The 12,880-nt window shown below is 46.5% G+C and overlaps 1 protein-coding gene across 1 annotated transcript in view; it reads left to right on the forward strand.

Annotated features, from left to right (window-relative positions):
• The window catches only part of GPSM1 (G protein signaling modulator 1), a 683,442-nt gene that overhangs the window by 655,631 nt on the left and 14,931 nt on the right, over positions 1–12,880 (forward strand). Inside the window, exon 13 of the mRNA XM_082264403.1 lies at positions 2,790–2,998. Coding sequence (XP_082120529.1) covers positions 2,790–2,998 — 209 coding nt within the window. The remainder of the gene's footprint in view (positions 1–2,789; positions 2,999–12,880) is intronic.

Below are 12,880 nucleotides of genomic sequence, written 5' to 3' on the forward strand. Positions count from 1 at the left end.
AATCAGCTAAAAGGTCCCTTTTTTTTTTTTCCATTTTATTTATTTATTTTTTTTTTCTATCTTTTAGTGTACTTGTGAGATCTGAGGACTTTTTGACCCCAGATCTCACAAAAAAGAGGTCCTGTCGTGCCTATTTCTATTACAAGGAATGTTTACATTTCTTGTAATAGAAATAAAATGATCAATTTTTTTTTTCTTAAAAAACGGTGTAAAAATAAAAAATAATAAATAAAATAAATAGTAAAAAAAAAAATTAAAGCGCCCTGTCCCCGTTAGCTCGCGCGCAGAAGCGAACACATACGGCAACCCCACCCACATATGTAAACGGTGTTCAAACCACACATGTGAGGTATCGCCGCGATCGATAAGAGCAAGAGCAATAATCTGAGCCCTAGACCTCCTCTGTAACTCTAAGATGGCAACCTGTAGAAATTTTTAAAGTGTCGCCTATGGGGATTTTTAAGTACCAAAGTTTGTCGCCATTCCGTGAGCGTGCGCAATTTTGAAGCATGACATGTTGGGTATCTATTTACTCGGCGTAACAGTATCTTTCACATTATGGAAAAAAATCGGGCTAACTTTACTGGTTTCTTATTTTTTTATTCGAAAAAGTTAATTTTTTAAAAAAAAATTGCGTTTGGAAGACCGCTGCGCAAATACGGCGTGATAAAAAATATTGCAATAATCTCCATTTTATTCTCTAGGGTCTCTGCTAAAAAAAATATATATGTTTGGGGGTTCTAAGTAGTTTTCTAGCAAAAACAACTGATTTTAGCTTGTAAACACCAAATGTCAAAAATAGGCCTAGTAGGCAAGTGGTTACCACTTCAATACCGGGCACTTTCACCCCCTTCCTGCCCAGGCCAATTTTCCCCTTTTAGCGCTGTTGCATTTTGAATGACAATTGCGCGGTCATGCAACACTGTTACCTACACCAAATTTATGTCATTTTCCCCCCACAAATAGAGCTTTCTTTTGGTAGTATTTGATCACCTCTGGGTTTTTTTCTTTTTGCTAAACAAATAAAAAAAGACCGAAAAGTTTGAAAAAAAAAAAACGTTTTTTTGTTTGTTATACAATTTTGTAAATAAATAAGTTTTTTCCTGCACTGATGAGCACTGATGAGGAGGCACTGATGGGGTGGCACTGATAGGCGGCACTGATATGTGGCACTGATATGCAGCATTGCTGGGCACTGATAGGCGGCATTGATGGGCACTGATAGGCAGCACTGATGGGCACTGATAGGCGGCACTGATAGGCGGCACTGGTGGGCAATAATGGGCACTGGTGGGCGACACTGATAGATGGCAATGATGGGCACTGGTGGGCAGTACTGATAGGGAGGGCACTGGCGGGCAGCACTGATGGGGAGGGCAATGGTGGGCATCCCTGAGGTCATGGGTGGGCATCCCTGGTGGATCTAGTGGCACCCCCCCGAGGGTCTGCACTGGTAATCAATGATCTGATTACCAGTGCCGACCCCCCCCCCCGTCAGGGGAGCCACCGCTCCTTTACTCGTGCCTGTCAGGCATGAACTAAGAAAAGCCGATCAACGGCTCTTCCTGTTTACTATGTGACCAGCCGTGATTGGACACGGCTGGTCACATGGTAAAGAGCCTACGTCAGTGGGCTCTTTACCGAGATCGGAGATGCAGGATGTCAGGCTGACACCTCGCATCACCGATCGCCACTCTGCGCGTCATATGACGTCCGGTCAGGATAATGCAACCACAATCCCGCCGTCAATTTGCTATAGGGCGGGCGGGATGTGGTTAAGGACCACAACATACAGGGGTATACAATGTACGTTTAACATCAAATCACACACACATCATAGGTTGAACTGGATGGACTGATGTCTTTTTTCAACCTCACTAACTATGTAACTATGTAAGAGGTACGGACAGACAGTTACCCTATCAGTTTGCAAGAAGCTGACATTGCACCTGTCACAGGTGCAATGATTTACAGGCTCAAAAGAAAAAGTAAACGCACATTCTTTTTACCAGAAAAAAAAATAGCATTTTGTTTTTTTTTTTAATAAAGGTAAACTTATCCTTTTAGACTCACTGTACTAGGTCTGTCATTGCCAGGCGTTTGTTTCTCTATTTTGCAAAGCCAACACCTGGCCTCCGGTTCACACGTTTGTGAAGTTTTACCAAATGAATGTTCAGCGCTCTGCTGAGGACAGCTTTGGCCATAAGAAGCTTTTTGAGTTTGGGATGAGGTTTCCTTGTTTTTTCTTTTGTGTGCCTGTGAGAAAAGTATGCTGTGTTGTCTACCCCTCAGTTGTATTGCTTGGGTACATCCTAGTGTCTGTGATTAAAGGAACGAGTCCTGTACTGTATGATTTAAAAAATGGGATTTTACTTTTAAAATCCTTTTTTTTGGAAATAGGGTAGAGGCCTCTTGCCCATCTATCTTGGTGTCAAAACTGGCCAAACTATCAAAACTGGGAATTGTTTGGAGTAGAAGGGGCTATGTCCCACAGTTATGTTTGCCAGTGTCCAATCACCTGAAGGTGGTTGTGTATAAACCAGTGTTTATGTTTAAAGGGGCCTGTGTCTTATACTGTGCTTCCAAGAAAAATATTTTACAGGCAAGTCAAAAATCCCATTTTGCATGCTGATTACAGGTAGGGAAACAAAGTATTGATGGAAGAGGGGAAACACCACAGGCTCTATGCATCTCTCCCGGTAGGGTTTCCTTAAACATTACAGATTCCCTTTAGTGGAAGAAAGGAGAACTGATACATGACCACCAATGACCCATTTTTGTTCTTCCAGCTGCCTCTTCGCTCATGGCATCTCCCCAGACAGAAGAATTCTTTGACCTGATTGCCAGCTCGCAGAGCAGGCGACTGGATGACCAGAGAGCGAGCGTAGGGAACTTGCCTGGTCTACGACTAACGCATAATAACATGGGTCATCTAAAGGTGGAAGGTGACCAGCAAGAGCCAGGTGATGAATTCTTCAATATGCTTATGAAATGTCAGGTAAGTGGACCATCTGTACAACAAATAATTCTTGTCATGGTTGCAGCAATGGTATGTAAAAAAGCAGAACAAATTCAGGACAAAGTAACAGGTTCTTTTTAGAACAGTTTCTTCACAATTATCTACTTACCTTCCCCATGAAACTCTGCCACCAGCTGGAGCCCTGTGAAATGACCGATACTTCTGGGTATAGGGGAGCATGTTACCCTCTCCCATTTCACCCTCTACACCAGGGATCCTCAAACTACAGCCCCCCAGCTGTTGTGGAACTACACATCCCATAAGGCATTGTAAAACTCTGGCATTCACAGACATACTTAGGCATGATGGGAATTGTAGTTCCAGAACAACTGGAGGGCCGTAGTTTGAAGACCCTTGCTCTACACAGTTCACAAAGCCTCAATTGCCAATCACAAAGAGTAAACACTGCCACATGGAAATGCCCTTTTAAGTTCCACTATAGGCTAACACAGGATAGAATTTTTTAACTCCCCATGGAATCCTTTTTTTTTTAAGTTATTAAAGGAAGCATTTCACATTCGGTCAGGTTACACTGTCTTCTACAGTCCAGTCCAGGATAACCCATCCTAATACCAGTCTGGTACTAAGAGCATGATCAAAACCACAGAGCAATAGGACCTGTGTCCCTCAGTGGACTCTAAGAAAAGGATTTTGTGGTATGTAGAAAACCCCTATTTTATTTCTATCCATTGAGGGAGACAGGCAATCTTTATCTTCACCTTTTCAACATCCAAAAGCAGTTCAACTGAGATCTAGGAAACAACTGCTAACAGTCCCAGTATTAAAGAAACTGTGGACCGTTTACAGGTTAAGAGCCGCCTGAAGGATCCAAGCTGACACTGGATGAGGCTTCAACCCCTGCCCAGTAACAATAATATGAAAACAAGACAAGTGGTAATTTAGTATAGGGAAAACAAAACCCGGTGCCAGAAAACAGCCACATAATTAGTAAGAATAGTCTGACAGGGGAGTGAAAATCCCAAAAAAGGTGCCCTAAGTCTGGAAAGCGGTCCACCTATCCAACCAGAATGGAATAAAAATAAAATCCCTACAGTGGTCACCCACAGAAATCTATTGGAAGTCAGTGCTGAGAGGAAAAAATCCATAGCCTGATCAGCAAAGAAAAGGACCTCCCTCAATTTTTTAACTTTGTTTTCACTTGTTCAATAAACGTTTATTGTGAAAAAGAAAATTACCTCCCCTAAGAGAGCTGGGCCCTGACCTCGGGACCTAAGAATAATATCCTGGTAGGGAGAGATTAGAGCCACCTGAGCCTCTTGGGGCCGGTGCCTCCCGGCCCTTTAACAGGTTTAGGAGGCCGGGTGGGGGTTTAAGATCATGTGACCGCCGTGATTGGCGGTCACGATGGTCACATGAACGGAAAACTCCTGATCACAAGTAGCGATCGGGAGCTTTCTGTTGGCTACCAGTAACTGTGCTGGGAGTGCGCAGGGTGTGCACTCTTGGCACACCTGTATTTACACTAATTCAGGCAAATATGCTGCCGCTTGGCGCCAAGACCCACCCGCTGAGAGGCCACATAGTTACGTGAAGCCAGCTCCAAGGGGTTAAGTGAGAAGGCGGCCCTAGGCCACACCTGATACAATTATGGGTCCAACAGAAATAGGATTTCATGCATGCAGTGCCTGTCAGGACAGGCATTTAGCTCGCCAAGACAATGGTTACCAGTAAAGGATGCTTAAGATGAATTTAGGGTAGAACTATCTCTAAAGAGAGTACCATTGGTTCCTAGGAACACAAAGAACCAAGGTTTGATCCTTAGGAGTCAGCATGGTTAAATGACGTTTGCTACATGGGAACTCCCCATACAAGATATAAGCAGGGGAAAGAAGATAGATATCTTTCCCCAAATTTTAAAAGTAAAACATGTACACTTGATAGAGCTGAGGAGATAAAGGGGGGATATGATCAACATGTACAAAAACATAAGGGGTCCATATAGTGAACTTAGTGTTGGGTTATTTTGATTATGACAGGTACCCTTTCCCACTTCCGGGAGATAGTGCCACAGGGCCATCCCTTGGGGGTTCGGCCTCCTTCCTCCGCCGCTGGGCCAGTTAGAAAGCGCAGCAGGCAACCGGCTGTGAAGCCAAAAGGCTTCACTGCTGGTTTCCCTTACGACGAATGGCAGCGGCAGCACCTGACCCAAAAATCGTCTGGGGTGTCCACATCACAGGCTCCCTGGTCAGGTAAGTGTACATATGTTAAAGGTCAGCAGCTATAGTATTTGTAGCTGTTGACTTTTATTTATTTTTTTTCCCCGGGCGGAACACCACTTTAAGATCATTACAAAGGGGCACTCTTAACATCTAGAAGAATCTCCAAATGTGGAAAGGTTTCTTCACAGTAAGAGCTGTGAAAATGTGGAATAGACGCCCTTCAGAGCTGGTTCTGGCCAGCTCAGTAGATTGCTTTAAAAAAGGCCTGAATCGTTTCCTAAATGTACATAATATAACTGGGTACTAACATTTATAGGTAAAGTTGATCCAGGAAATATCTGACTGCCTCTCGGGGGATCAGGAAAGAATCGTTTACCCCTGCTGTAGCAAATTAAATCATGCGTTGCTGGGGGTTTTCACCTTCTTCTGGCTCAACTGTGGGTATAGGATTGTGTATATGGGATTGTATTAATTTTTTTTTAAATGGTTGAACTAGATGGACTTTTTTCAACCTGGCCAACTATGTACAGTAAGTATGTAATTTCCACCTATTCGCATCTAGGGTCAGGGGTCAATTGATGGTGGATGATGGGTATACTGCAATCCTACCACTTGGATATGAGGGGCAGCATTTACTGGTACCAATTCTCTTTCCTTCTGCATCTGCTAAAAAGATGCTTCTCCTCTTCTCCCTTCCGTCAAAAATTAGCGGCTGCAGGAGGAAAAAGGATCAGTACCAGTAAGCGCCGTACCCTCCTGTCCCTTTTCTTTTGGCTAACTGAGCAACACCCCAAATCCAGCTGCTATGGGGGATGTTTTCAGAATGGAATAGATAGAATGTTTCAGGATGGAGGATGTAATTTACTGGCCCCTTCCTCACCTGAATGAACATAGTGGGTGAACGGTACTGCTCACTCTCTGTGTTTATTCATAACTGAAGCATAGTAAACTTTGCAGCTTACCAATCCTTGAAGCGGAACTTCAACCAAAAGGGGAAGTTTAGTTTCCCTCCTCCCCCCCCCCCCTCTCCTCTTTAACCACTTAAGCTCCAGAAGAATTGTTTTGCTATTCAGCACTTTGCTAATTTAATTTACAATTGCGCAGTCATGCAATACTGTACGCAAATTAAATTTTTATCGTTTTTTTCACACAAATAGAGCTTTCTTTTGGTGGTATTTGATCACCACTGGGGTTTTTTTTTTGTGTTATAAATTAACATCTTCTGGACCGTTAAAACGTACATTTACTACAGCAGGGCGGCCTTCGCGCCCGGCCATGATTGGATTTGATTCAGAACCGATCAGTCATCAGGTCCAGGCTAAAGATTAAAGGCCTGGACCTGCTGATTGGTTCTGATGAATGGCAGAACCTCCTGCGCCTGTGTTTACAAATGATGCAATCTTCTCTCCTGGAGCCCTTTTCAGTTCCAGTGTGAGAGGAGACGGCATCAGACAGTGAGTAAAAGCACTACACTGACACTAGAACACACAGGCTTGACCCCCCCCCCCCCCTCTTTTATCCCTTTTGCTCCCTGTCACAGTGTCACTAGGTACAGTGTACAGATTTTTTACTGATCACAGTATTGGGGTCACTGGTGACGCTAGATAGCATTAGCGGCAGTCCCAGATAAGGTCAGGGTACCCACCATATATTCCCTAATACAGTTTTAACCCCCAGTTAACCTCTTCACTGCCCTGTCAGCAGGGCAGCCATCAGAAATTTTGGGGCCCCTTACACAGCTTTGGGCCTGGGCCCCCAGGCCTGACCACCAACATTTCCCAGGGCCCGCCCACTAGCTGTCCCACCAAATCCTTCAGTGAACCCACTTTTATTTTCCCACCTTTACAACTTAAAGAGGAAGTAAACCCTCCTCTGTACCTATAGGTACTGTAAATATCTCATAATCTATGTACCGTTTAGGAGATATTTACCTTAAATGCAGCCAGTGACATCACTGGTGCATGCGCTCTGAAGGAACGGCCGCTGGTGCCGCTCCTTCAGAGCCCCATGCCGTGACCATCGGCTCCCGCGAGTGATGTAATCGCGGGTCCAGCCAATCAGATGGCCAGATGCCGCGAACCCGGAAGAAGGGTGACAGAACATGTCACCCACGAGAGAGGCGAGTGGTCGGGGCTTCGTTCTCAGGAAAGTATTTCATAATGAGCTAGTATGCAATGCACACTAGCTCATTATGTGTTTGTCTTTCAGGTGTACTTTTAAAAAAATAAAAAAATTATGAGGTTTACAACCTCTTTAAAGAGGAGCTCCAGGCTCCCCCCAAAAAAAAATGAAAAGTCAGCAGCTACAAATACTGTAGCTGCTGACTTTGAATTTAAAGACACTTACTGTCCAGGGATCCTCCAATGTCCTCACCCAAGCCGATGTTGGACATTTTGAAGGCTTTGTGTGTATTAATGACATAGTAGGAGTTCTTGCGTTGTTCTATAAAGTTTCCTCAGATAATTTTGCTGTCAGTCGGAGGATCCTGTGAGGAAGGACACACAGACACCTCAGAGGGGATGACATTGTGAGAAAGACACACTGCCTTAAAAAAGCTCTTTCACCTCTGAGGAGCCTCCATCTCCTCATAGACAGTCAGCATCTGTCACCTCAAGCTCAGCCTCCATCCCTTATTTTACCTCAAAGGTAGCCTCCATCTCCTCACACTTAGTCTCCTCTCCCCGTCAGAACTTTTCGCTGCCATCTCTGAGCAGGGTTGCTGCTCTCACATCAGACATACTTCATGAGATGATCAGAGACTGCATCTATATTACAGGAGATGATCAGAGACTGCAGACCGACTACAGGAGATGGTCAGAGACTGCAGACCTACTACAGGAGACGGTCAGAGACTGCAGACCTACTACAGGAGACGGTCAGAGACTGCACATATACTACAGGAGACGGTCAGAGATTGCACATATACTACAGGAGACGGTCAGAGACTGCACATATACTACAGGAGACGGTCAGAGACTGCACATATACTACAGGAGACGGTCAGAGACTGCACATATACTACAGGAGACGGTCAGAGACTGCACATATACTACAGGAGACGGTCAGAGATTGCACATATACTACAGGAGACGGTCAGAGATTGCACATATACTACAGGAGACGGTCAGAGACTGCACATATACTACAGGAGATGGTCAGAGACTGCACATATACTACAGGAGATGGTCAGAGACTGCACATATACTACAGGAGATGGTCAGAGACTGCACATATACTACAGGAGACGGTCAGCAGGTAAGTATGGTATCTTTTTTATCTATTTTAAAGAAGAAAAAAAATACCCTTTAGTATCACTCACAAATCATTGGTGAGTCTTTTGGCAGCAACTTCACTGTAAGAAAAAAAAAGAAGGCATTCCAATAAGCAAGAAGTATACAGCTTCCAGATAAGTAGATGTCTCCAGAGGAAATCTAAGGAAGAAAGTAGACACAACAAAAGGAGTGCAGCCCCAATGTGCACACAGTACACACTGAATGGGTGCAGCAGAGGTGGGGGATGTTCCACTTCTATGCACTCACCAGTCACATAGATAAGGAAGACAAGCTGGTCTCTCCTGGTGTAAACCTCCAGAGCACTGTCTAGTACCATCCCGCTCATCACCCCTCCCCCCCCCCCCAGCTCACTGCCTGAAACAGCTTCTGTGCCTCATCTCGGGATGCGATAACTGCTGCAGCTGTGCTTTTATCAGTATTTCCCGGGAGACTGGATGAACGGTCAGAACAGACTCCAGGTCGGGACAGCAGCCACTAGTTCTAGCGCTGGTAAATGCAGCACTAGAGGCTGTCGGGGCTTCCCTGCACCTGATTGGTTGTTAGCAACCAATAGTCTTCACACACAGGTGGACAGCGGGGCGGGAGCTAGGGCACGGGAAAACCTAGGGAGAAGCCAGCTCTGTGATGTTTCCTTTGAGTGCCGAATGGTCAGTCTGCTCCTGGCAGCAGCAACTTGGTCTCCTTAGTTGGGGCCCCAGCAGCCGGGCCCCTCAAGACGTCGGGGCCCCGTACATGTGTATCGGCTGTCCCCCCCTGATGGCGGCCCTGCCTGTCAGTGTCATTAGCACAGTGCACAGATCTTTTTTCTGTATTAGTGCTCCAGGTGATGCCAGTTAGCGTCAATCCCAGACGGCCTGCCACATATTCACTAATACATTTAACCCTTTAACCTAATACTTTTAACCCTAAAATGCAGCATTAGTAGGATCAGCCCCGACACCTGCCAGCACCTGTGTTTAGCCCCTCTGCGTCACTTCCGATGCACAGCACACAAAACCGCAGCATTAGCAGAAACAGGCCTGATCTCTGCTAGCGCTAGCAGTTCAATTTTTTTTGTAGCAGCTCAAACAGTCCTTGACAACCAGGTGCTTTTTTTTTTTTTTTTTTTTTACCTGTGAGTCACACTAGGTACATATAAACTTATTGGCCAAAATGTGAAATGAAAGGTACACTAGTGAAGAGGCCTACAGGATACTGAGCATGACAGATGAGAGCGTTGGGTCAGAATCAGGCTCAGTATTCAAACCTGTAGACAGCAGTAGTACCCTAAAAGATAGCTCTGACGACAGAGTAGAGGTCCCTGCTAAAGTCAGGCGTACCTTACCCTGTTCCCAGATTGCCCAGGCACTAAAATCGCATGATTCTCATATGCAGCAGAGTGCCAGTACTAGTGTCACAATACCTACTGGTGAACTGGCCAGCCCCAATGGTCTAGTACATCCTGGTCGTAGACCAACCAGCACTGCATTAACACTCGGTAACGTGGCGAGTCCACAAGGGACAAGTGGTGTCCCTTAGCCAACAATAATTCAAACACAGGCCTGTAGAGCCCATAGTGCCCTTCCTAATGGGCTTGCAAATCCTGATTGGCAGCCTACAGATTCTACAGCGCCTGTACTTCCCCCCTCCCCTTCCTCCCCTCCCCCCCCCCCCCCCCACGCCCTGTGTGGCTACTGCGCACGCTCAAAATGCGTTGTGCGATTGGCTGCTGGATCTGTCATGCTGGGCTCCCCTATCCCACGCCAGATGTACTGAGGAGCAGGGCGCCCTTCTGAAGCCGACAGCCATCCTACCTAACGGTCTCTCGGCCCTCTCAGAATCAGGGCTAGCACCTTGCAGAAGACCTGTAAGGCTGTGGATAGGCCAAAGGGGTGCAACAAACTGGAAGTGCTGCTCGCCCACCACAAAGAGCAGAAATTGCTGATGCAGAGGGAAAAGGAAAAGAGGACATGTAAAACACATCTTTGATGTCTAGGAATGCCAAGACCTCCCCATGTTGCAGCGATGCCATCCAAAACTTTCAGACCCACAAGAAGGTGTTGAGATAATTTAAATCCAGTATGAGGTTTGCGTCCTTGTTTGATTTTTGGAACTGTAAAAAAACTGGAACAAAACCATTGAAAGCGTTCCTCTGAGGTAACTGGAACATTGTAAAGATCCCACAATCTTCACAGAGAAATAGGAAGGAATTTGAGGGCATATAGTTGGGAGGAGACTGAAGAAGCCAACAAGGTCCCTTCATTGTGTGGCGGGCTTGGCACCAGACTTGGACTGGCTTATATGTCCAGCACTTGATTTTTTAAATTTGGGATAGAGCAAGGGAAGGTTATAACCCGAGTCAGATTTTTTATTTTCACCATCTTTGTCACAAAAGGCTTCGCCATAGTACAGATGCTGTTTCCAGGTGCGAACGTATGCGCCAGCCAAGAATGAGCTGAACAGATGTGGATCTTGGAACCTCCGGTAAAGGCCCAGAAGGGCCATTTGTCTTGAGACCCTAAGAAATTACAAAACAGACGTCTTATGAGCCGAGAAGAATGGGCCACGTCTAGTATTGGGCTCCTCGTCTTTGTTGCCTGCTCCTTCTCTGGGAAATCCTTAATGATGTCATTCAGAGCCGCTCCAAACAGGTGATCCCCACAAAGAGGGAGCAGATAAGGCCTTCTAAGAAGTCTGGTCAGCAGACCAGCATTTCAGCCAAAACAACACGCCGAAAGACTGCTGCTGATACATAAAGCCTAAGACCAAGGGAGCCACAGCAAAAGGGGATCACAAGAAAAAAAAAACAACTGTACCCCCTGCACCAACCGGTCCGCCAGCTCCACAAAGGCAGGGAAAATGACTCCCCCCTCCAGGTCCAAGCGTAAAAGTTTAGCCCACTCATTAGAGTTTGCAACACCAGAGCAATAGTAAATACCGGCCTAAGTTCCGAACCAGCCACAATAAACGGAGCTGTAAAAGGAGAGGGCTCAACAACCGGGCGTAAGGTAGATTTCAGGCAACCTGGAAACCGGCGAGTCCATTATAGATGGGACCACCCACTAACAGGGAATCGTCTGAAGGATAACCAAGACGAGTGCGTTTTGGACAACCCCCCCCCACAGAGGCACCCACTCGGCTATTGCCTAGTAGGCCACAAGCTGTGGCCTAAATTTCTGCGGGCGCCCCACCGCTTGGGTGTGGAGCCCGCCAGAGCTGACCGCTTACGGACAACGGGGGAGAGGGCGGATGCCCAAACGAGGTGTTGGCTTCAGCCACCCTCACTGGGGCCTCCCACACAGCATGCGGCCCGGACACTCAAATGTGAACCCATCTGCTTCCCCAGCCCAACACAACAGCCGAGAGCCCTTAGGACCCCCCCTGCCCAGGTCACTAACCCCCAGGGTGGCGATGGACCCTGTTGTAACTCCCGGTGTGCACCCTGAGAGAACCGATCAGCAGCAACCCCAAAGGAAATCCCCCTTCAGAGCACATGGCAAAAGCCAGCTCACAACCTCCGGGGGGGGGGGGGGACCCTCAGTGACGCTAGAGGGGCTAGGGAGGAGGAGGGGAACCCGGGTGTCCCACCGCCCCAGGGCAGGGCCCACGTCACCAAAACCTGCAAGAAGGAGAGGGGGGACAACTCCTACCATACCGTGGAACCGGGCACCACTCCAGACAGAACACCTCTCCACCATAATGGGGGTGCTGTCAGCCAGGGGGAAGGCTGCGACCAGGTCGTATGTGTCTTCGCAAGACGATTAACTCGCAGGCCAGCTCCTGTCCAGTGATGCTATGTCGCGGCTGACCTAGCGCAGAGCTGAGGCCTGCGCATGCTTGCTGGCTGGACTGGGGAGACCTTAAGGATCTAGAAAATCCAGTCCAGCAGTTGATTGTAGATTCTCACAGGAACATAAAATAATAAAAGAGGAAAAAAATTAATTTAAAAAGGAAAAGATGCTAGGACCAGAGATCCCAGCAAGGAACTAGATCCTTACTCCTGACTAGGCAGAAAAAAACTGCTTATAGCAGGAAGTGGGAGTATACCCCTTGGGACTGCCCCATAGGCATGGTAAAACTTTTTCCTACTTAGTGTCCCAACTCCTGTAGGGGGCAGCATAACCCAATGGTCAAGAAGATTCTGGAGCTGTGTCCATCAATGAACGAAAGAGAAAATTACAACTTCGAAAAAAATCACTATGTCTCTTACTAAATACCTTGCAATGTCTACTTTCCAAAAAGTGGTCATTTGGGGGGTATTTGTACTTTCCTGGCTTGTTAGTGTCTCAAGAAATTAGATTAGTACATCAGGTGTGATCTGGCTTGTTAGTGTCTAAAGAAATGAGATTAGTACATCAGGTGTGATCAATTTTCAATGATTGGCACCATAGCTTGTAGACTCTATAACC

Source organism: Pelophylax lessonae, assembly GCF_965119305.1.
Source record: "Pelophylax lessonae genome assembly, chromosome: 7".
Lineage (NCBI taxonomy): Eukaryota > Metazoa > Chordata > Amphibia > Anura > Ranidae > Pelophylax > Pelophylax lessonae.